This window comes from Miscanthus floridulus, chromosome 5, assembly GCF_019320115.1.
Source record: "Miscanthus floridulus cultivar M001 chromosome 5, ASM1932011v1, whole genome shotgun sequence".
NCBI lineage: Eukaryota > Viridiplantae > Streptophyta > Magnoliopsida > Poales > Poaceae > Miscanthus > Miscanthus floridulus.
This window is the reverse complement of record NC_089584.1, coordinates 21,365,258-21,390,123: the sequence shown is the minus strand read 5'-3', so window position 1 is coordinate 21,390,123 and position 24,866 is coordinate 21,365,258. Positions and strand designations below refer to the sequence as shown.

General features: G+C 41.0%; 2 protein-coding genes across 5 annotated transcripts; one reads left to right on the top strand and one right to left on the bottom strand.

Annotated features, from left to right (window-relative positions):
* Positions 1–3,724: 3,724 nt before the first annotated feature.
* LOC136449657 (protein SEMI-ROLLED LEAF 2-like) lies at positions 3,725–16,401 on the top strand. 4 transcript variants are annotated; one of them, XM_066449782.1, is made up of 22 exons: positions 3,725–4,091; positions 5,379–5,458; positions 5,677–5,784; positions 5,868–6,077; positions 6,395–6,469; positions 6,565–6,680; positions 6,980–7,094; positions 7,194–7,322; positions 7,767–7,814; positions 8,337–8,536; positions 8,632–8,828; positions 8,963–9,255; positions 9,364–9,513; positions 9,591–10,025; positions 10,126–10,275; positions 11,724–11,796; positions 13,812–13,939; positions 14,521–14,721; positions 14,819–14,953; positions 15,050–15,175; positions 15,368–15,514; positions 15,885–16,400. In XM_066449782.1, the coding sequence occupies exons 4-22, from the start codon at positions 5,937–5,939 to the stop codon at positions 16,032–16,034; spliced, it is 3,009 nt and encodes a 1,002-aa protein (XP_066305879.1). In that variant the 5' UTR covers positions 3,725–4,091; positions 5,379–5,458; positions 5,677–5,784; positions 5,868–5,936; the 3' UTR covers positions 16,035–16,400. The 4 variants fall into 4 exon arrangements, with proteins under 4 accessions (XP_066305879.1, XP_066305880.1, XP_066305877.1 ...); XM_066449783.1 differs by lacking the exon at positions 5,677–5,784 and having other exon boundaries at positions 5,884–6,077; positions 9,735–10,025; positions 15,885–16,401; XM_066449780.1 differs by lacking the exon at positions 5,677–5,784 and having other exon boundaries at positions 5,884–6,077.
* Positions 16,402–20,354: 3,953 nt separating this feature from the next.
* On the bottom strand, positions 20,355–21,374 carry LOC136451725 (uncharacterized). The gene has a single exon (XM_066452404.1). The coding sequence runs from the start codon at positions 21,112–21,114 to the stop codon at positions 20,593–20,595; it is 522 nt and encodes a 173-aa protein (XP_066308501.1). The 5' UTR covers positions 21,115–21,374; the 3' UTR covers positions 20,355–20,592.
* Positions 21,375–24,866: the final 3,492 nt, after the last annotated feature.

The following is a 24,866-nucleotide window of genomic DNA, read 5'->3' as shown; positions in this document are numbered from 1 at the left end:
AAAATAGAGATATATTCTTCATTTGTAAAGCTAGGTGTTTGTTAGTTGAACCCAACACATTGCTTGGTAAAGATGATAGTTAGCTTAGTCATTAGAGCTAGCTTAGTAGCTTAGTATGCGTATTCTTATTTTAAGAGTTGTTGTTGCATAAATGCTAAGTGTTGTATCATCATCGCATGCATGTAGAGAACGAGTTGGCGGAGATCGTGACCATCGGCGATCACGAGTTCGAGGAGATTGTCAAGGAGTACGAGGAGGAGATTCTTGTGCAGGAGGAGGTCCCAAAGCCACCACTAACTGACTCAGCTAACACCGCGCCTACCCAAGGCAAGCCCCGGTATATAACCCTTATTTTTGATAATCACTGTTTATATGTGTTGTGTGCATTTACGTTATAGGAATTTTATAAAAACCACATGCATAGATATAAATGTCCTATGAGTCCTACTAGTATAGGTTCGAGTAGCTGCTATGCTTAGGTTTTCGGTAGCGTGAGTAACCTACCGTTACTCACAATAGGTGATAATTATAATTACTCTCATGATAAAATGATGAAAGAAAAAATAGAGACAGGGCAGGGATATGGTATGAATATTGGTGGGTGTAATAGGTTGTGTCCCGTGGCCAACGGGGCTTAGCTTGGTTACATTGTTTTCTCTGTTCATGTTGATTAAAGACCGTCCATTGCTGTGGATGGTAGTCAGGTCATAGACTTATTATCCTAAGCACATACTTGCTTATCGGAGCGAGAAGGCTCGTTAAACTCTTATTGTAGGTTTCGGCTCTTTCCGGACCGACTGATTGGAGGCGGGAAATGGTGGAGGTCTAAGCACCATACTAAGACCGGGTCTCAAGTGTGGGGGCTTAGAGTCTAAGTTTGGATGGGGATCTGGACCCTGTGATAGGAGTGGAATGGGTTGGTCTTATTTGTATCTGGGGTACAAATGGGGTATGTATTTCAGGGTACCCAGCTAGGATACATTGGTTCACTAATCGCCATTTCCATGAGATGGTACGACTGCTATGGCTAGCACCATAGTAAGAATTGGAAGATGAAAGATGGTGAAATGATTCTGATTGCTTAACCTTTGCTTGAAAGTAGAACATGTGCTTACCTAGAATGGTTATCTAATAAAGTAATCATGACTGCTAATAAAACTTGACTGTAAGGATAAACTATTAGTAATGCTTTTCGTAAATAAAAAGAAAACAACAAACCCATATTTCCTATCATACTCCTTGTAGTCGGGAAACTATTCTCACTAGTCGGGTAAGTCTTGCGAGTATATTATGTACTCAGAGTTTATTTTACCCCTGTTGTAGGTGCAGCCTAAGGAGTAGCTCTTGTATGGAGGATTCTTCTGGTAAACACAGACGGATCCTTATATCGTTTCCGCTAGATGCTTATTTTCATTTCGCTGTTTAATTATCACACACTGAACTCTGATATTGTAATAAATAATTTCTAAGAACTCTTGTTGTATGAATGGACTAAGTATTGTAAGCTCATACTCATTATTGGATTCTGGATGTAAAACGTGGATTGTTTCGAGATCTCCCTTGGGGTGTGCTCGATAGAACTGTCTGATGTAGCTAACTTTCAGGGTGCTTAGTGTCTAGAGGAAGACGAGCGCCTTTGAAAGCGTGTTATTTCGGGCGGTTCTGCCACATATAGACCAGCCCCTACCATCTCCTGAGGCATATATTGCATAAGTCATTTGAGAAGACAGAAACCCTAACTATCCTAAGAGCGCCACCATATTCTAGGACATAGCTAGTTAGTCTAGGTCTAGAGGGTGGTAAGCAGACTTTCTTTGGATTCCCGATCGTGTCAAGAGCGTGGTTTGGTATAATCTTTGTACCTCCTCTTTTGTACCTCTATTATTTTTATATGCTTGTTATAATTGTTATGACAATATTAGTATTCATCTTATTCATGTTCTTCATTATAATGTTCAACGTCTACTTTGATTATATACTTAGTATAGCTAGTTTATCATTATGTTTATGCATAAGTTCATATAGCACTTACTCTAAAGTACACGGGGTGGGTGATCGACATTGTATAAGCATGGTGCTTATACGTTGTTTACCTGTGGATACACCCTATATTTTGGGTCATATGGTAGATCGCGGATATGACACTCACGTTGAGTCCTTTGTAGTCCACTCCCCAAATATAGGTGCAAGTAGGGTCTGGTTACGCAGGAAGAATAAGCTATGTTCTTAATCTTCCTTAATAATATCCATTATGTGTAGATATAAAGATAACCTTAGCCATGACTACTAGGTGTAATTACACTAATCAATGTATACTTTGACTTGTAATTAAGAATGACTTAGGAATTATTCCTCTAATATTCTACCTGACCATACTAATGCCATAGAAAGATGTACTCTGAGTGATTTATCGTTATTGATGATCAATACCTATTATATATATATATTATTCTATGACTTACCCCTGTTATGACTAGAATATTGGTTATGGTTTACTTCTGCATCAATAGTATAAGCTATCAATACATGTCCATGCTAGACTTTTTTTATGGTAAAAATATAAATAACGATATCTAAAATACTCCCGGGTAGAGTCCTACAATGGTATAATTATCTGTACCAACAAGCATATGCGGCATCATCACTAAAGATGACAACCTAGTAAAGTAATGTTATGAGATATATGTTTATAATAGATGGCTACTAAATAAGTGACAAAGTTAATAAATATCAACACTTAGAGATAGAAAAATAATATTCATCCAAAAACTTTTTTAGGGCCATTAACAATTCCAAGTTGTTTTTTAGTGTTACCTTATAATGGTACCATTTATATATATTCGACTAAATGATATCTGTGGAAGCAATTACGTTGCATCAAACACTATTTATTCTTTAAGAATACATGGATATATTGAAACAATAGCAGATCTATAATTTTGATAGTTTATGGATGAAATTGTGCCTAAAATATAAAGTTTTCTTTTTAAATAGACAAAATTGAGTTGAAAATAAAAGTTAAATGCACTTTGATAGTTTATGGATGAAATTGAGCTTAAAATGTAAAATTTGAGGACTGAAACGATTATCTTCATAGTTGTAGGATGAAATTGAGTCTAAAACTAAAGTTTGAGGATCTAAATGGTCGTTTTAAAAATTTAGGGATAAAATTAAGTTTCGAGTAATAGTTGAGGGACTAAAATGACTATTGTGTCCTTACACGAGTGAAACAAACACTCCGTGGGGGGAAGAAAAAAATAAAAACCGATGTCTACTACTGATGTGACTGATTGGTCTGCTCATAGGATCTTGTCACCGACTGGTATGGTTCCACTTCTTCCTTGCATAAAAAGACCACTTCCTTTGGTTGTAGGCCCTTGTTGAAAATTTTTCTATTATTTTCTTTTCATATCAAACGTTTTCCTCTAGCTTTTGTCAATCTTAACCCGGCATCTACGCAATAATTGTGCAGAGATCCGTTGGTTCCGACAATGTCAATTACATTTATCGGAAACTATCGAAGATAACTTTCTTTTTTCTCCCAGTATCATTTTTTTAAGTTGCAAAACTATAATTTTTTGGAAGAAAAAAATAGAACACCCTTAGAGATGCTCTAAGATTTACCAGAAGGAAACACATGATTATATTTAGATTAAGAATTAAGTTTATTTATATAGTACAAAATTAGCGAAGACGCAACGCGAGTGCCAAAATTAGCAAAAGTCCCGCCGCCGCCCCGTAAGGGAACCCGCGCGGCCGACCCCCCCAGCTCCGCCTCCTCCGCTCATCCGCCGTCTTCCACTCCTCCACTGCATGGCCCGTCCACCCTCCGCCCGCCCGCCCCGCCCCGCCCCCCTCGGCTGCTCCGCTCGTCCAGCCTTCGGCCCCACGCGCACCGCGGCCGTCGTATCTCCCGTCGTCATCTGGCCATCCACAACTGTGATGTGGAAGCACGTGGTGCGTCTTCAAGGTGAAGGCAGTTCCATCTCGGGCGTCACGGTGAGGGGAATGCCACAACGTGGTGGACGCCACCGCCGTGGTGCTCCCGTTGCGGCCCCGGGGTCTGGACGCCTAAGCTTCTTCCTTTGCTGGTACGGGCGATCTAGCTTGCATCTGTTGATTGGTTTATATGTTTTGCCCGCAAGATGTAATACAACATACAATACTCAACTCAACACATTCTGGATGTTTGGTTGCTTTGTATGAATAGCAGCTGAATTCTTTTTCAAAATTTAGGATCTGATTTGATTGGACTGTCGGATAGTATAGCACTACAGCAGCAAATGGGAAAACCGTGTGGAATGATTTTAGTATTTGATTAACAGTTGTGAAAGGATCTTGGAAATAATTCATTTGAAAATTCAAGATGATGCAGACCTGGAAACTGTTATTGCAAGCAAGAATTGTGTAGTGTTGCTGCCAATCTCACCTTTCGTAAAAAAAACGGTGTACCTTTTTCATTAGTAATGTTAGTGATCCCTTAATTCAAAGTGTAATTTGTCCTAGGAATTTTCAATGCAAATGAGTTCAAGGGTCAGTATCACCTCTAGTCCCGATTCTGAAGTTCAGGGCAATATATTTGTTCAATGAGGAAAAAAAGAGATGAGTCATAATACCATTTGCTCATTACATATTGCCAAGTACACCAAATGAACTTTTTGGGCAGTACTTAACATAGCTTTCTCGTACTTTATAGAGCTGCAATTATTGTGCAAGGTGCTTCGTGCCTGGCTGGTATGGTGCAATTATTGTTCTGAACTGTGCGTATCTGTTTCATGGTAGTCCTAATATTCTGGCTTCTGAAAAACTGCATGTGAACAAAATATAATGTTTGTGGTTTTGTTTCCGAAGGGAGCTCTATAGCAGTGGACTTGTAGCAAAATTTTGAAGTTAATCCATATCCTTGTAATCTGGTAGAAGTGATTAGTCAGAGTAGTGTTTTGTCAATCTATTTTGAACCCAAAACTGAATATTAAGGCATGTAGCTGATAGGTTATGAACAAAAGAGAATTACTGATAAAATTTTCTGTACAACTTGTGGCCATTTGTTAGTGGTGCTGACTTGAGAAATATTACAAGTATTTGTTCCTTCTCATCTGTGATCTCTTGTTGGAAACAAATAATATCACACACTGCTGTCTCGCAAGCACACACTCTTCTGACCGATTAGGGTTCTGCTGTATCACTGAAACAACGAGTAGAAGTAGATAGGCCGCAGACGCAAGAGTTGGTTGGCTGGTTCAGCATTATTTGGAACCAGTGAAGCTGATGCATCTTAATTGATTCTGACCACATGTTTAGTAGCAGCAGCACTATCAAATGCTTCTTGGCATTCATAGTATGTAAGATTATGATTTTGTCTTGCATATTTTTTTCAGGGGACTACGGAGGATCTGAGACGTGCAGAAGCACCAACATTGATTGGATTTGAGGAACAGGATACTGTCAAACAGTAGAAGTAAGCAAGTAGCCCTGATAGAGGAACTTCTTAGCCAAATTATTTAGAATGGATCAATCGCAATTTGCAAATATGCACCAGTGATCAAATGGACCAAGCCACTTTGCAGTGAGCATTAGATGGGTCCGTGTGGCTGGTCAGGGGTTGATGCTTGTTTCATTCGCGTGCAATCCGTCACGTTCTCGAATGTTTGATTGGTAATGTTGCTTTGGCCGCAGTGTCATGTTGGTCAAGTGGCTCGTGGAATTAGCGCTTGGTGGTGAGCGGTAGTGATTCATTTGAGGAGCGTTTGACATGTTGCTAATGCAGTAGATGGCATCGATTTGGTTCGTGTGCTCGTTGGGGCATGCTTGAAAATTGTGATTGATCCATGGACTGTGATTTGACTAAAAACTTTCCTCTTTATCAGGGTTTGGTGCGAGCAGTGGAGTGTCCCATATGTTGTGCGGAGGAGCACTGGTGAAGTCTAAGAACCCTTATGTCGATGGGCGTGGTCTCGAGGGAGCTGTTGCCAGCATGCGAGAAGCTCTGCTTCATTTGCCCGTCCCTGCGGACGAGGTCTCGCCACCCGGTCGAGCGCTACAAGAAGTTGCTTGCAGAAATCTTCCCTCGGACACAGGTCACATCTTTTACAAATGCTCAAAAGTTCTGGTCATATGTACTATTTCTATAGCCTAACTATCATTACTATGTATCAGGGACAATATAATGTTGCATTGTTTGAGATTCTCTATTACAGTTATTGTTTCTATTTAGCTCGTTCTGTAACACTTTCCACCTCCACAAAAGTATTTGTTGTAGACATGGAGGCGATTATTGTAAAATTTCTATTGTCATTATATTTTCAAGAATGGACACATAACTATAAGAACCTTTGTTTTGTCGAGTCTCTACATTGTGAGTGCTAGCTGCAAAAGTCCTTGTTCTTCTTTTCAGGATGAAGGACCAAATGATCGCAAGATAGGGAAACTGTGTGAATATATTTCAAGGAATCCTATGCGTGTTCCAAAGGTTTATTTCTTTTTATGCCTTGCCTGTATAGTTTTAAGTGTAACATGAGTTCAATTACGAAAACTGTCGTGAAAATTATGTATGTTCCTTTACAGATTACAGTTTACTTAGAGCAAAAATGCTACAAGGAACTTAGGGCTGAGCGCTATGGTTCAGTGAAAGTTGTTATGGCAATCTATCGAAAGGTGATATGTTCTTGTCAGGAGCAATTGTAAGTTTTTTCTACTTATAAACATAGCTGCATTTTCTCCTTTGCATATGCCATGCATTTCAAGTTTCAAGGCCTTGTAATTTGCTATCTCCAACGACAATTTATTATTTTTTCTTCAATGATCATTATTTTTTTTGTCAATTTTAGATGGACCTTGCTCTCTGACAACATTTGAATTTGTACTTGGAGCAAAAATTTTAGTTCCTTTTCTTATAGGAAACATGGTCTTACTCATTTTGCATTGGAACTTTAATAAGAAAGTGTTGCATCGATAAATGGGTGAAACCATTGCTTTGTAGGTCACTTTTTGCCAGCAGCTTGCTAACAATTGTAGAGACATTATTGGAGCAAAATAGACAGGATGACTTGCGGAAATTAGCATGTCAAACACTTTTTGACTTTATAAATAATCAGGTATTTAAACATTCTTGTAGCGTCAAAATGGATGCATCATGTATTATTAGTCTCTTTTTAGACTGTTTTGACTTGTGGATTATTAACTTCTCATTGTAGGTTGACAGTACTTACATGTTCAATTTAGAAAACCAGATTCCTAAACTATGTCATCTGGCCCAAGAGATGGGTGAAAAGGAGAAGATATGCATTCTTCATGCAGCTGGGCTACAAGCTCTTTCATCTATGGTATTTGTTTCTCTTGTTATGCCATGTGGCCTTCTTGGTGTGCAGCTGTTTGGTTCAAGATTAGCTTGTCGTGCATTGTGTATTCATTGATGGGAATAATTCATAGTATGATGTGATATTTTTAAAATGTTCTTTCTTTCTCATGCACCATACTATTCAAGATAATCAATCCCTTCTATCAAACAATGATCGTGGACCGTCCCATCTGGGAAAGAGAATGTAGGCTCTATGTTCCCTCTTAGGACCTGTTTGAAAGATGAGGATTCTTTTTATCAAACTTGAACTAAATCCTTTGGATCTCATTCCCCCTTCCTCTTATAAAAAGGTCATTAATGTCCCAACAAAATTAAACAAAAATATCATTTCATTTTCCACTCTGCTACATTTGCATTTCTTTCGTTTCCCCAGAATTTTAATGCCTAATGTTGATTTGTGTGCTTGCAGATTTGGTTTATGGGTGAGCACTCCCATATGTCCGCAGAGCTTGATAATGTAAGTGTGTTATTTTGCCTTCCCCCTTAAGCTGCTTAGTTGATTTTGGTAAGAAGTAAAGTAAACAGTTGTTAGCCCAACCAAAGCCTTTATGTTTGGTGATTCTGAATAATTCAGTAACCCATAGTACTTTCCAGTATTTCATGTTGTAATAGATCTAGAGTTCTAGATAGGATACCTTAGGGGGTGGCCTAGCTTGGACATGTCCTGGGTGGTTCATAGCCCTGTAAATTGTCCAAATCACGCAAGATAAAGCTTTTGGTCATGGGAACGAGCGCTAGCTCGTTTGGTCGAGCACTCCAGGTGAGAGCGACACCACCCGGGCTCGAACTCGGCGCCCACCTCCTTTCTTACGAGTATCCGGGAGACTCCCCCGTGTTTTCAAACAAACAAACAAAAAACTTGTAATATACAATTCCTTCCAGCATCATATAGCAGGAAGCCTGGAAGTGTAGAATGACGTGTCATTATAATTTCCACCGCTCCTCTATTCTCAGCTACTACTGTTCAATGATTTCACAGGTTGTTTCTGCAGTTCTGGAAAATTATGAGAGCCCATATGCAAATGCTGATAATGATGCCGCTGTTGAGGAGAGACGAATTCAGTGGGTGGATGAAGTGCTCAAAGCTGAAGGTCATGAACCTCCTGCTGTTACCATTTTGACAAGGGTTCCTTCATGGAAAGTTATTAGAGCTGTTCACGGTGAATTAAGTTTGACAATGTAAATAAAGTTCAGGCATGTGGAATACTTGAAAGTTTTATACTGTATGAAATTTATCTAATATATTATCTTTTTTATAAATCATTTTCCCACAGAGAAGAATCAACAAGTCCAAATTTTTGGTCAGGGATTTGTCTACATAACCTTGCTAGAATATCCAGGGGAGGAACAACAGTGCGACGAGTTCTGGAAGCTATATTTCGTTATTTTGATAATAACAATCTATGGTCACCTTCTAAAGGATTTGCACTGTGTGTCCTGCTGGATATGCAGATTGTGATGGAGAAATCTGGTATTCATTGTTTCCTCAATCTATTTGATTAGTATACATTTTGCACTTATCTGTGATATTTATATAATCTATATGGGCATTCTTGTCTTCAACCATTGCTGATTCTGACAGATATTTATATCATTGTATGCCAGGACAGAATGCTCATATATTGTTGTCTATGTTAGTCAAGCATCTTGAACACAAGAATGTATTGAAACAACCAGATATGAATCTAGATATCATCGAAGTTACTTCACGCCTTGCTGAACACTCCAAAGCTCAGTCTTCTACAGCATTGATGGCTTCAATAAGTGATATGGTCAGGCATATGGCTAAAAGCATGCAATCCTTGGCCAGTGATGCAGATCCTGGAGACAGCATGGTCAAATGGAATAGCAGATATGGGAAAGCTGTAGATGAATGTCTTGTTCAGTTGTCTAGAAAGGTCAATTTTTCTAAATATATTTTAGAGGTGTATTGCTTTATTTTTTTTCCATTTATAGCTCTACAGCTGCAGTCTATGGATAATTTGTTTTTTTTTTGTCCTCTTCAGGTCGGTGATGCTGGACCTATCCTTGATACATTAGCTGTAGTACTGGAAAATATTTCAAGTTCTATGATTGTTGCACGGTCTACTATCTCTGCAGCATATCGCACTGCTCAAATAGTTGCATCATTGCCAAACTTGTCACATCAGAGCAAAGTAAGTTGATTAACAATATTTTTCTGCATCCTCTACTAACTATACCAGCTCTTTACGTGATATACTACACACTGTAGGCATTTCCTGAAGCGTTGTTTCATCAACTGCTTTTAGCAATGGTCTATCCAGATTGTGAGACACATTTAGGAGCACATCGGATTTTCTCTGTTGTTCTTGTTCCTTCTTCTGTCGCTCCATGCTCATTTGCAGACACATCACAGACAAGGAAGATTGATCTCCGAAGGACATTATCTAGAACAACATCGGTGTTTTCATCTTCTGCTGCTTTGTTTGGGAAACTTAAAAGAGACATGCTTTCATTTCGTGAAAGTCCGCTCCAGGATAACACAAAGCTACTACCCATCAGCGAGAATGCAGATGAGATCAGTGCAAATGATGCAACACTATTCAAGTCACAGACTATTCAAAGGATGGCTAGTACAAAAGATATTTCTCTTCCCTCTTCCACAGATACAAGTACTTCGAGTGAACCAACTCCAAATCAGGAAAAGGTGCGTGTTAGATTTTCCTTTTTGTGGCTAATAGGATCCTCTAGTAACTGTTCTGTTTGCTTTCTCACTAGAATAAAAGGTATCATTTATTTACACGCAGGATGCTGTCACCCTCATGCTCAGTGTTCGTCAGGCAAATCTTCTTCTTTTGTCCTTATGGACTCAGGCACTGTCACCTGAAAATATTCCGCGGAATTATGAAGCAATTTCTCATACTTACAGCTTGATGCTATTGTTTTCTAGAGCCAAGGTGAGAGGACACATTACTTTGCTTTATGCATGTATTTGGCTTTACTCTTTGTCGGTATGAGACAAGGTCATAATGCTGTCAATATTATTGCGTAGTGTAAGTCAATATGGCACAGGAATAGTAGATTGATTGATAGAGTACAGGGAGGTACAATATATAGGCAAGGATCAAATAGGGTTTATATGATACACCCAATCAACGGAGATCCTTGCCTAATCTATAATCATCTACCATAATCCCTAGAGGCAGTCCACACAGGCGTGGGTACCAAGGCCCATACGGCCAGCCCATAGGCGCCTATTCTAACACGCCCCCGCAGTCGGATCATCAGCCACTCTGCACGTTCAGACTGGACGTGAACTCCGTGAATACAGAAGAAGGAAGCCCTTTAGTGAAAATGTCTGCATATTGTGAAGAGGTTGGAACATGCAGGACACGAAGATCACCAATAGCAACCCGTTCCCAGACGAAGTGAAGATCGATCTCAATGTGTTTAGTACGCTGATGCTGAACTGGGTTGGAGGTCATGTAGACAGCACTGACGTTGTCACAGAACACCAGTGTGGCGCGCCAGAGAGGGGCGTGCAGCTCCTGGAGAAGCTGACGCAGCCAGGTGGCTTCGGCAACTCCATTGGCCACCGCGCGATACTCGGCTTCAGCGCTGGATCTTGACACTGTGTTCTGACGCTTGGAGGACCAGGAGACAAGATTGTCACCAAGAAACACGGCATAGCCTGAGGTGGACTTGCGTGTGTCTGGACAACCGGCCCAATCAGCATCGCAGCAGGAGACCAAGGTGAAGATTGCCTCGAACGTAGCGAAGAATCCGCTTGAGCGCCGCGAGATGGGGCTCACGGGGGTCATGCATATGAAGACATACTTAGCTGCACAGCATAGGCAATATCGGAATAGTAGATTGATTGATAGAGTACAGGGAGGTACAATATGTAGGCAAGGATCAAATAGGGTTTATATGATACACCCAATCAACGGAGATCCTTGCCTAATCTATAATCATCTACCATAATCCCTAGAGGCAGCCCACACAGGCGTGGGTGCCAAGGCCCATACGGCCAGCCCATAGGCGCCTATTCTAACACGTAGTGTATTACTCGGTATTGGGAATCCATTTTACTTTTCACATTTTCAACATCATTTACAAAGATCCACAACCAAACACAGGAATCTGTCAGCTCAAAGGCAAAGCAAACTAAAACTATTATATCGCTCTCCATAAGATGTTGGATTTATTGCACTGCCAATTACATCTAAATTCTCTTTCGTGGATCAAAGTCAGCAATCTTTATCCCATTTGTATGATTTGCTAGATTGTTGATCGAGGGTGAACACATACAACTGCACCTTGCATAGTTTCTCCTCTCCCTCCCTTGCCACTTCCCCTTCTGATCTGATTTGTTTAGTTCGTACCTAACCTATTCTTACCGCAGGGCTCAGGTGCCGAAGTTTTGGTTGGTAGCTTTCAGCTTGCTTTTTCATTAAGAAGTGTTCCGTTACAAGCAGGTACATTTCCCTCTTATACAGTGTTCATTATCTATTGAGTCAGAATAACTCTTTTAGCATCGTTATCTACGTGGTTGTCCAGTTGCCTTCCGTCATGGAGGACATTCCATTCGGTATAAATAATTGAAAATATTTTTTGTACTCATTAGAGGCACAGGCGAGGGTAAGGCTTGCCACTGACACCCTTCCCCAGACCCCACACAGAGCGGGAGCTCTCTGCACTGGGTACGCCCTTTTTTTTATTAGAGGCACATATAACTTTATGTGTAGCCTATATGTTCATGAAATCCACCAGAGCACTGCAATTTGAATAATGATCAAAGTGGTAGGACCTAGGGGTTTCATGAATCATGTATAGTAGCCTACCCCAACTTGTTTGGGACTTAAAGGCTTTGTTGTTGTTGTATATATGGAGATATTAGTGACTTGATTCACTGATCATGTCGGTGTAGAGAACATATCTATTGGCAACAGAGAATGATCCGAGCCTCTGAAATAAAAGTTGTGCCTATTGTGGAAAGCAAACATAAATGAAGAACAGTGAGGTATTTAAAAGGGACATAGCTTGCCTTGACGGGGACAACTGGATTGGGTAACCTACCTTGATAAAGACTTTAAACATCTGGGCTCGATGCCTATCAGACAGATTTAGTTCATTCGCCTAAACAGTTCTGATTTTCCTTTCTCATAAAAGACAATGCAGATCAAGACACAATATAGGGATGAGTCATTAAGGTTCGTGTACTGCTTAATAAAAAAACAATTGCATTGAAAAGATTGAGTCTTTAACTTGATTTCCTGATATAAATAGAGTTGTGAGGGCTGTCGTACAGGAAGGTGTTTGTGGTGTTCTGTTGGTGCAAAGCATCTGTGTCATCTGTTGGTGACTTGCGTTTTCGCCTGGCAATTTTGGTTTGGGCTGCTGCAAAAAAATTCGGGCTTCAGAGCCTCTGTCCCCAGCCAGGAGAGTCCTCTTTTGATGGCTGGTGTTCTAAAGCCAGTTATGCTGTGGCCTGAATTATATAAAGGGGAAACATTGGCCTGAATTATATAATCATCTTGGGAGCCTGGTTGCTATGGAACCATTGCAATCGATGCGTCTTTTGATGGATAGTCGCCCAATCTTATGAGCTCCTGCCATTTCTTTCAAAACCAGAATCTTTATCTGCATCCTTAGAAAAAGAATGATAATATATAAGAACTATAAGATCTTTATAAAGCGGAAAAGAACTTGAGCCCATGACTGCACAACCAGAAAAACCTTTTGCTCCACTTGACCAATTCCTATTTCTATTAATTATACTTAGATGTAGCAATATTTAGGCTTTTTTATGGTACTGACGTACTGTAGCTGAAAATTCACAGTTTCAGATATTTTTTCGAAGAACCTTCGAAAAGGGCAGGGAGCTCCTGCAGTTCACTTAAGAAGAAAGAATTGACCTGGTTTATAAGGTGAACTGGGCCCAAAAACCATACAACTGAATGGTTAATTAAGGAAAACCAGCAAAAAAACACAAACACAATTGCCCAGGTGACTCACCCAAAACAACACGACGGAGTACAGCAATTCACAGTGTTAGATAGCTTGCTGTAACTACGACATAGTTTAATTTAGCAGTTGAAACAAATATTCCTTCATGTAAGATTGTGCCTAAATTGTCACGCGGCGGCGGTGACACTTGTACAAATGGGATTCTGCTAGCATGTTAACTTGAGCTTCCATGGCAACTCAGAATCAAAGTACTTAGTACGTAGCAATTGCCTTTTAATTTTCATAGTTTTCCTCACAATCCTTGGGAACTAAGGAACTCAGAACCAAAGGCTTGCTAATTTGAACTTCACATATATAACTATATACCTGGGGAACTATGCTGTACAATACACATTGAAAAACTTGTGCTTCTGCCAAATCTTTTCCACATGGATATTTCTTTCACTTCAACATTTGTGTGTGTGTGTATATATATATATATATGTATGTATGGATAATGTAATCATATGGACATGCTCTGCAGGTTTTCTTCCACCTTCACGCAGGCGTTCTCTTTTTACTTTGGCAACTTCAATGCTTGTGTTTTTCTCTAAAGCTTTTAACTTTCCGGCGCTCATTCCAGTTGTGAAGCATGTGTTGACAGAAAGTACAGTAAGTGAAACACAGTTCCTTGCTTCATTTGTATTTGCGGTGAAGTCATGTATGTGAACTATCAGGCAACTAAAAAGTCATGCAGTGAATTTTGGTACTGTACTAGCCAGCTAAAGACATGTATGAGGCATTTCTAAAAAAGAGAGTACATGAAACACTCAAATCCCAATCCAATCTGAGCAGATCCCAGGCCCAGGACGGGCACCTTTGGGCTTGGAAAATCTGCCCATGCCTGGGCCAGCTAAGCTCTCCTTTTGCTATCAGGCCTGAGATTTCATGTTCAGGGTCTCAGAAAGTACTACCAAGGCCTATATTGAAGTTCTTATCGGATCTACCAGGGCATGCCTGATTGGGCCAGACTGGCCTGGTTTTGCTTAGCTCTGAGTTTAGAAGTTATTGAGTCAATTGTTGCCCTTCTTTTGTTGAAAGCCAGTACAGAACTATTTAATCTACTGCTTTACAGACCTGTCTGTTATGAATTGGTCTCGAGTGAGCTGTTCAGCAGCGTTGGATCATTGGCCCTAGAAATGTGAATATATTATATATATTTCACCTGTTATTTTCTATGTGCCTTGTTGCAGGTTGATCCATTTCTTTGTTTAATAGAAGACTGTAGATTGCAGGCTCTTGATAGTGCTGCTGAGCCTTGCACGAAACTCTATGGTTCAAAAGAAGATGACGATCTAGCTCTGAAATCACTCTCCAACATTGACATGAATGAAGATCAGTCAAAAGAAACATCAGTGTCCCTTATACTTGACAGCTTGGAAGATCTGTCAGAGGTACCTGCACAAAAGATTATGATATATATGCTATTCCTCATGCTGTGAACCTTTTACTTGCTTATTTGGCAATGCTCTGATGTTATTCTCTCTGCAGTCAGAATTGTCTACTATTAGAAAACAGCTGCTTGAGGAATTTTCAGCAGATGACATCTGTCTGGGATCTCATTTTACTGAAACACCTTCGAAGTCTTCAGCACAAAATGGAAAACTGCACCAAAAGTCTATGGAGGTGATCAGTCTTGTCCGTGATAGATAAGGAACAACTAAACACCTGCAAAGTTTTATTAGTTTGTTCTTATATATTACTATGATGGTACTTCTACAGGTTATTCCATTGGGATTTGTTTTTGAAGATGATACTCTTGTTGAAGCATCTGACAGCTTAGTAGAACCTCACTTGCGACATCCGCCATGTAACAGCGTTCTTGATGTCAATCGGCTTATTGATTCAGTATGTACTTATCTCCTGGTTCTTCTACATTGTTCAAAATCCGCTGGAAAAGAAAAGGATATCTTCGTGCATTTCATTCAATATTGTTTGACACTTGTTGGAGCACAGTTTCATACTCTTACACGATGGTAACACTAAGAACCTTTAAATATAAGTAAATAAATCCTGAGAAGCGTTATAATTTATGTATAGGTTTTGGAAACATCTCAGCATGTTGGAAGGTTGTCAGTGTCAGCAAACCAGGATCTGCCTTTCAAGGAGGTAGCCAACCAATGCGAAGCACTTCTGGTTGGGAAGCGGCAAAAGCTACCTGTCTGCATGAGTGTCCGTGAAAAAGAGGTTAGAGATCCTGAGCGGCTTGAGCTGTCCACAATTAAACAGCTGCCAATAGTTTATACAAAACAGTATTAATTGACAGTTGGACGTTATGTCAACTAAGTACATTTTGCAGTGTCTCCAGGTGAAGGAAGCGGCTTTACGTTAGATATAGCTAGCACTTATTTTTATTTTGCATTTCCTTTCTTAAAGTTGCAGTTTCAATGTTTATCTGATAGGATAATTTAAAATGAGATATTGAGATTCAACACAGGAGGAACTAAATGTTTCTTTCTCTCTTTATTTAGGCATAATAAAAGTTAGTGACACCATGCAGTTCTTTCTCTATCCACACCCTTATTGTGCATGAGCTCACAAGGTTCTTAACTTTCAGGATGGTGAATCATCCATTGAGCAGTCATCTCTGCAGGATCCTCAAGCAGATACGTTTCTCTGCACAGCTGATGAACAATGGCACCCCAATTCCTGTAAGCTGCCAGTGCTGAGTCCCTATGACCGGTTCCTTGCAAAGTCTGGGTGCTAAGATGATCTCTTCTGGGATGTGGACCTCTATAACTAAGAATGTGTTCAGTGGACACCTAAAAATTGGTGGTTCCAGCTCATGCATGCTAAAATTGGTGCCCTTAACAGATGTCCATCGGGCCAAGGTTCCTTGGAGACTCAGACGAGTCATGTGTGCGTGGGCCAGATGACATGATTTCCCGCATTTGTAGATGGTTCCCTCATTTGTAAATGGTTCTCATTTACCATGGGAAATATAGGGGGTGCATCATTGAGTTTATTTCATTGTTTTTTATATAACCACCCTATTTCTCATGCTTTGTACTGATTATTAGCTTGTGATGGATGTGGTAGAGAATTAACCCATTTTATTTCACAATCTAAACAAGAAAGTGAAGAGAGCTGATGAACCGCTTTAGGGCCTGTTTAGAAGGTGCGTTTTCAATTCAGAACCGGTGTAAAATACTGGCCCATAAACTTTTATGGCCCGAACTGAAAAATAGTGTTTGGAAGCCTGGTGATGAGTCCAATAAAATTACACCGGTTTTGACTTGTTAGCCATTATATACAACCGAAAAATAAAAACTTGTTAGCAGTCTACACTATTTTTCCGACAAATATCGGGCCGAAGCTCTGAGCGGAAACCGTCGCTGCCGACCCCCACCCCTGCGCGCGTGACTCTCGCGAGCGGCCCAAAAGAGCATGTGGCCAGGCCGTGGCCCACGTACTGCATACGTTCCGCACCGTAATGGCCCCGGTCCGCACCGTTGCCGACTTCTTCATCCCGCGTCGTAGTTCCGTAGGTCCCTTCGGTAGGTTAGTTTCTCTTTTTTTTTCTTTTCTTTTTTCTATTTTTTCCTTTTTCTTTTCCCTTTTTCTTTTATCTGTGTTGTTTTATCATTACTTTTATTTTTTATTTTCTTTTATTAACTTTGTGCTTTTTTTTTCTTTTTTCTTTTATACGTGGCCTTTTGTTCTTCATTTCATTTTTCTATTTTTTCTCTATTTTATTCATTTTTTTGCCCAAATTAATTATTTTTAGTTTCATTTTTTCCATGTTCTTTATTTTTCTTCTATTTACTTCTCTTTTTTATGTTTCATGTGGAATTTTTTTATTTTGGTTTTCATTTTCTATTTCTATTTTGCTCTAACTATTTTTTATTAATCATTTTTATGCTTTAGTTTTTTATTTCCTATTTTTATTAAATGTGACCTTTTCTATTTTCTATTTTATTTTCTTATTTAAGTTATTTATTTATTTTTCTATATGTTTACATGTGATATTTATGTAGTATACATGTGATGTTCACGTAGTATATATGTGATGTTTTATGATATATTTTGCAATGTTCACGCAGAATACATGGGATGTTCTATGATAGATGTATACATGTGATATTTTATGATGTACTTTGTGATGTCCATGAGTAGAAATATGATGTTCTATGTATTTGGTGATGTTCAGTACGCATACACTGATGTTTTAGGATATATTTTGTGATGTTCGGTAGCTTTTTTCTTCTTTTTATTTGACTCTAATTAATTACTTCACTAATTTTATTATTTTTATTTTATATTTTCATCGTATTTATCATGTTCACGTTGTATACATATAATGTTCTATGATATATTTAATGATGTTCGTGTAGTGTTCATGTGATGTTCTAGGATGTACTTGTGATGTTCAGTAGCATTTTTCTTCTTTCTATTTGACTATAGTTAATTACTTCACTAATTTTATTTTTATTTTTTATTTTTATATTTTCATGTTATTTGTGATGTTTGTGTAGTATACATATGATGTTTTATAATATATTTGGTGATGTTCGTGTAGTCTTAATATGATGTTCTACGATGTATTTGTGATGTTCTGTAGCATTTTCTTCTTTTTATTTGACTATAATTAATTACTTCACTAATTTTATTTTTATTTTTTATTTTTATATTTTTTATGATATTTTTTTGATGTTCACGTAATATACATATGATATTCTATGCTATATTTAGCGATGTTTGTGTAGTCTTAATGTGATGTTCTACAATGTCTTTTGTGATGTTCGGTAGCATTTTTTCTTCTTTTTATTTGACTCTAATTAATTATTTTACTAATTTTTTTTTACATTTCATGATATATATGATGTTCGCGTAGTATACATATAGTGTTCTATGCTATTTTCTGTGATGTTCGTGTAGTGTTAATGTGATGTTCGATGATTTTATTTAAATACAGGTTCATCATGAGATAAATGTTTGTTAAATTTTTTTTATCAAAATATATTCATATGGGTCTTGTTTTGAAAAGTAAGGAACACGACGGTGCAATTGGATTTTAATTATGATACTTGATTTAGGACATATGCCTTTTTTATTAAAAAAGTATGGAATATGTGCTGATGTCAGTAATTTTGGCTTTACTGCAAGTGTAGTTTGCTGTTGGTCTAAGAATACAATTGAATTGGACCCAATTTGATGAAGAAAGTAGGGGACATATTTTTTTTGAGAGGGGGGGGGGGGGGGGGCGATCGGCGGCGGGTCTGGTGCTGACCCCGTCGGCATCTAGGGTCCCCAGCTCTGAGGTCTCATCTCACGGCGGGGGTCAAGGCGACGTCAGGAAGATGGCCGGGCTACTTTAAAGCCAGGAGCCTGGAAGAGGAAGGGAGACGCGGCGGTGGGCGCGCGAGCGGGGTCAAGGCGGCGGTGCTTGTTGTCGGCATCTCGGCGGTGGTGGCTTCTGCTGCGTTCGGGGCGTACAGGGTCTGGGACAGGAGGTGGCTGACCGCCGCGGACGCAAGGCGATAGATGGGTGCCGCTGATGATGGGCTCTTGCCGGTGCCGTACAAGAACCTGGGCTCCTTCAGCTCCGTCGACCTCACCAACTCCTTCCGAAGGTAACCAGGCCTGGTGTCCGATCGCATGGATGTCTCCACCGTGAATGGAGACAAGGTGGATTGAAGGAAAGAGAGATCCAATTTTGGCCTAGAGCTTATTCAGCCTGTTCGCTTGTTGGTTTCAGCCAGCCCAAACCAGCCAGCCAACAGTATTTCCCTCTCACAAAAACCAGCACCAGCCAGCCCAAACCAGCACCAGCACCAGCACCAACCAGCGAACAGGCCCATTGTCTAGAATTGAGCCCAATTCCATGTAACGCCCAAGTGTTTGTGCTGTTCAGCTTTGATCTGAGCACGAGAAATAAATTTATATGTAGAATAAAGTTTAATTACAGTGCCGATGTTACAACACTTGCTACATCTAGACCTACAGTGCTCGAGGATCTGATTAAAAAACTCAGTCCCACATGTGGCCCACTGACCTAGGCCATGGGTCTTATTGATCGGCCATCGACCCCGTCCAGGTAAGTGTGGAGCAACGTTGCCCCTATAGTTGTTCTTCACCACGTCGCCGGCGTGCCCGCTTCGATGCATGTGCCCAGCACCAAGGCCCTAACAACTTCTCCGACTAGCCGAGTCTGATAGTCGAATGCTCGCCGTGGCAGCCAAGTCAGCGCTCTCGTTCACGTTCAACGACGAGCAACTGTCTGCACGGGCTGGCTCAGGCACGTAGCCCTTGCCAGTATTGCCGTAATGGTCGTGTATAATCCATTTACGGACCGTTTGAATGCTATTCAATGACTAGCTGTGTTTGTTTAGTCAACGGTTTATTGACCGTATAGCTTGAATAGACACTAAACGGATGGGTGCCCGAATAAATACTTTTAAGCATGAATACCTAAAAGTATTCATAAAAATAAAAAAATTGCATCCAAGCATATTTTGAATGTTATGCTTGCCGTAAAAAATCAAATAATTTTAATAAATAAGGTATATACATCGTTCAAAAAAATTGATACACCTCATGTAACTCAAGTTAAACTCTAAAGTTTGCACAACTCGAATCAATTTTGAACTCGCAAGCAGACCATTTGTTCCTTGTATTTGGGAGACCATGTGCTCGGAGTCGTGAAGTAAAAGAGAGTGCACATGCATTGATGTACTTAAATGACGTGCTCGGTGACACAATCGGAGATGTTGTAGTAGTGGGTGCCACTTGTTTTGTAGCAATGAGGCCATCATCTGTAATTCTGTTTGTATGGACTTTAGTTTGTAATGACTCCATATCTACCTATCATGTATGTATCTTTTCTAATTATGATGTATTCATTATCCACTTGTATGGTATAACTATGTATGCATTACTAGTATCAGATATGAAATATTAGATAGTAACATATATGTAAATGTAATAATAAAGTATATAAAAATGCGAAAATGAAAGTCACTGCGCTGGTTGAATCCACAGACTCTACAGTGACCATTAGTGTAGTGGCAAGGACTTTATACAAAAAGATAGAATCATACAGGTACTCATACGTTCGCAAAAGAAATAAAAAGGATACTCATAAGTAGTTACAATCACTTTTTGATATTCTCTTGTTTGTACCAATTGTCATGAACACAGAGTTATAATGCACACAGGACAAGATCATTACGTATGATGGGCGCGTGTGATGATAGAGTAATTAAGGAACGAAAGAATGTATATTAGTATATATATAGGATCATGCGTGCGTGTTGTCAGTTTGATCAGTGGTGCAGATTGGAGACGATTGCGCGTGAAGCATCGAGGAGGAGGGAGACGAGGACAAAGGCGGAGGCCGGCACCGCGAGCACGAGCACGGCGACTAGGCCCACGCCGACTCCGGGCCGGGAGCTGACGAGGAACGCCTGGAGGACGCCGAGGAGCCGGCAGACGTCGGCGTCGTAGGTGGCGTACCACTCCTTCTCCCACGCCGCCCAGTCCTCGGGAGGCGCCCAGCCGCGCTCCGCGGCCTCCATCTCGTGGATCCGTCGCCGCAGGACGACCATCCCCTCGTCCACCAGCCTCCCCCCGCCGCCGCCGCTGCCGCCGTTGCAGCTGAACTCATCCGAGTCGTCGCGGCGGGACGACGCGCAGCGGCAGCGCGCGGAGGTGGAGGCAGCGGGTTTCTTATTGTTGGCTACGGCGGGCGGCGGCAGCGGGGATGGTCGGCTGATGCGGCCCGACCGGAGCGGCAGGAGGCCAGGGTGGCGGACGGCGGCGAATTCGCAGCTCATCATGGGGTGCATTCTGTCGTGTTGGTCGGCGGCGGACCAATTCAAGAAGCGAGCAGAGGGTATATGTATGATGTATCAGAGAACTCTCTGATTGATTGCGAGGGGGCCAAGCATGCAATGCGATGCGACTGGAAAGAGGGAGAGAAGTGGATCGATGCGCGCGCGCCGGCCTTTGATTTGAAGTGGAATGGAAGGAAAGAATGGAACCGATGGGTGGAGCCGTGGAGGACGAAGCTGCAGCTGCACGCAACTTTGGGTGGGTGAGCTACGTTTATATAGGCGCTGGCGTCGTCGTTGGTTTGGGACTTGGGGATCGATCATCAGGCGGTGAGAAGATGGCGCGCATGTTCTTCGGGGGCTCGTGCATGGAGGCCCCTGGTCGCGCGGATTGCTGTTGGCACGCGAGGATACGGGCGGGCGGTTAAGTGATGGAATCCGATGGCCGTCACGGCAAGCGGTGACTTTCTGTTCGCTGGTATTAAAGCCGGCTGCTGAAGCTGTTTGATCATGAGAGAAAAATACCGTAGATTTTAAATAATATACCGGCTGATAAGTTCAAACGAACGGGCTGGTCGGCAGGCACGCATACGTGATAGGATAGACGATAGATGTTGACCCAATAAGCTACGGCCACCGCCCCGGCGACGGTGCGCGGCCGGGAGTCTGCTGGGAAGGAACGAAGCCGGGCGTCGGCGGCCGGCGTTTGCTACACGTCATGACTCACGATGAGTTCGCGCACGCAGGCATGCACGTCCACGTCCTAATGCGTTACAAGCTGGATGGGCGGCCGGCCACGTTGATTAATCTATCTACGTTACCGGTGAGCATGCATGCATGCACATACTACGCTGTCAACGACAATCAACTAGGAAATTCCAACGCGGGATTCAGTAGCGTCGATTAACATTTACGTCACGCTGCTACTACGAGTCGATGCTACACTATATGTAGCTTAGCTAGCCATGCGCCGGCCCATGCCCGTGATTCCGTGAGACCGCCAGCGCGCGTACCAGTTTTGACGTTGTCGACGACGGGCCTCGCGCGGCCGGTCGACGTCAATCGTCATATCAATCACTCTCACTCCGTGTCTAAGCCCTCTGTCCTGCCTGCGCGTATGCCCGCGCACATGCATCGCCCGGCCCCGCCCGCGCCGCGATGCGTAGAAATTGCACGCAAACGCGTTGTCCCACTGTAGTAATGCGCACTCGCGCCGCGCCGGCAAGTGCAATGGAGCCGAAGCCGCAGAGTGAACGGCCGGCCGGCCGGCGGGCTCGATCGATCTCTAGCTCGCAGCCCAATGCTTGCTCCCTAAGAGCAAGTATAATAGTAGGCTGTAAGCCGACTAAATGCTGAGGTGGAGGAGAGAGGGGAGGAGAGAGAGGAGAAGCGGGCTGTAAGCTTACAACCGGCTTGGGCACAAGAACCAAGAAAGTCTGTGAGAGAGACAAGTGGACCATGTATTAACTGTAAATAGCTAACTACTATATGAGTAGGCTGAGAGAAGGCTACAAAGAACCTTACAGCCAGCAAGCCGGCTGTATTATTAGCCTTGCTCTAAGCTACCAGGTCATTATGGTCGGTTCACTTCGATCGGTTCGTCTGTCTCTCTTTGTTTAGAACACTGGCAGCAGGTGCTGGTGCTGGTGCTCTACTGCTCTGCCTTTTCATTAAAAGAAGAATTGTTTCCCCCCCTCTTATTTAGAAGAGTTTATCTCTGACGACGACGGAGAAGAAATAATGTTATGCTTTGTCTCAATAAAACATATTATATGTAAAGATTCAACTGTTTTAGTATGACCCTTCAACACATGAATTTTTTTTTGTCTATACTTAATCAGTACTACTCCATTAATTTGGAGCAACCACAATCTTATTCAAAAGCCGTCTAACTTATCAGATAGCTAAAACACTATGAGACTAGCCTAGAGTAGTTCATAATAAAAGAGGTACCTATCGACTTATGGACTATTCAAATATAGAGAATAAAAAAATGTTATTTTTGTTACTCCTTCCTCTTTGTCCACATTCTACCCATGTTAGAGATGGCGAATTATTTTTTGTCTTGGATGGACTCACCTCATACACTACTTGTTGGTTGAACATTGTGAGAAAATAATAGCAGCATCGGAATGGTCACATGTCTCCTATGCATATACATTGTGGCTGCCCTTACATTGGAATACTGTTAATTTTTTAACATAATTAAATAATAACACCATTTTCTTTTATAACTTTTGCATAATATAATGATGATATAATAAAAAAATAGACTGTCAGAATCTCTAGTAATACATATGCTACTATTTTTACTCAAGATGTAATTCAAGCCACGTATCTCAAGATTAGGATGGCATTGATTACTGGGAGCCCCTAAAACGCGTACTGAGAATTTGCAGTTGGCAGGTTCAATGGCCAGACTTTTGTCGACGCGTTTAGCTGATAGCTACGTAACCGAGTGCGTGTGGTACGTCGACTCTAATAACCCTGACGGCACCTTTATCAGTTTGATTGATCACAGAACAGCAGCAGCTAGCTAAAATCGGCACATTCTGCTGACATAAATAACGAAGCTAGTTAGTTTTTTTCTTTGAAAAGTACACTGGTTTTTGGTTCAGGCCTTGTTTAGATGGGTGTTAGGAATTAGTATTTGGTACTGTAGCACTTTCGTTTGTATTTGATAATTATTGTCTAATCATGGCCTAACTAGGCTCAAAAGATTCGTTTCGTAATTTACAATCAAACTGTGTAATTAGTTATTTTTTTATCTACATTTAATACTCCATGCATGTATCCAAAGATTTGATGTGATGGAGAGAGAGTGAAAAAACTTGCAATCTAAACCAGGCCTCAATGATCCAACTTGGCCACATGGATGTGGATGGCAGGTGCACAGAAAGAAGAGCATCATATTAAAGATGCCGTCTCTGAATTCAGCAAGTATCATTTTCTTTTTGGCTCCTTCAAACTAAATGATATCCGTTTATATAACCCACTAGGGAATTTCCTCCAAGGTTCCTTTGAATGAGATGGCGGAAAAGCAATTTTATTCTAATCTCATTCTTTACTTCTTATGCGCAGAAATCACACGCTCTGTTTGAAAATTGCACGGATCCATTGCTTTATACGAAAGTGATTAGTTTGAGGAGTGGGATGGTGATCGATCATGCTATTTGATTTATTTTTCTTTAGCCCCCAAAATAGTACTCCCTTCGTTCCAAGTTTTAGGGGAAAAAAGACAACCACAAATTGACAATAAAATGTACAACTTAGAAAATGTCTAAGCCATTGAATAATTTGCGAGAGATTTCAACAATGTTTTTATTGAGAAATGCAGCCCACCAAAAAAAATGAAGGACATTGGCGTGGGAAAAAATGAAGAGAAGAGAGACAACAATAGCTTTAAATAGAGGAATTAATCGATGATAGCTATATAGAGTCGTGTCAATAAATACAGTAAGAACGCATAGAGAAAGAGAGGACAATACAAGCAAAAAAAAAAACTACATATAAATAATGTTTTCACGTAAGAAAATCCAAAAAAATATAATTAAAAAAACTAACTATGCAAGTTATTTGCGCTGCCCCTTCTATTACGAAACAACCTTTGTTATGGTTGCACGTTCCATCTCAATTGCTTTCGACTGTATTAGCTGGCCATGCTATCCGAATCCGATGACTGTTTCAGCTGGGAGCAGAGGAGCCTGCCTGCCACTCGCTTAGACCTCTCAACATTACTTCAAGTTATGCTCAGTGGACTGTATTCC

Bases quoted from the DNA above. Each gene is read 5' to 3' on its own strand.
- LOC136449657 (XM_066449780.1), top strand. From the start codon at position 5,937: ATGTCGATGGGCGTGGTCTCGAGGGAGCTGTTGCCAGCATGCGAGAAG. The intron at 15,176-15,367 runs GTATGTACTTAT...ATTTATGTATAG, and splicing joins TCAATCGGCTTATTGATTCA to GTTTTGGAAACATCTCAGCA. The intron at 15,515-15,884 runs GTTAGAGATCCT...CTTAACTTTCAG, and splicing joins TGAGTGTCCGTGAAAAAGAG to GATGGTGAATCATCCATTGA.
- LOC136451725 (XM_066452404.1), bottom strand. From the start codon at position 21,114: ATGCACCCCATGATGAGCTGCGAATTCGCCGCCGTCCGCCACCCTGGC.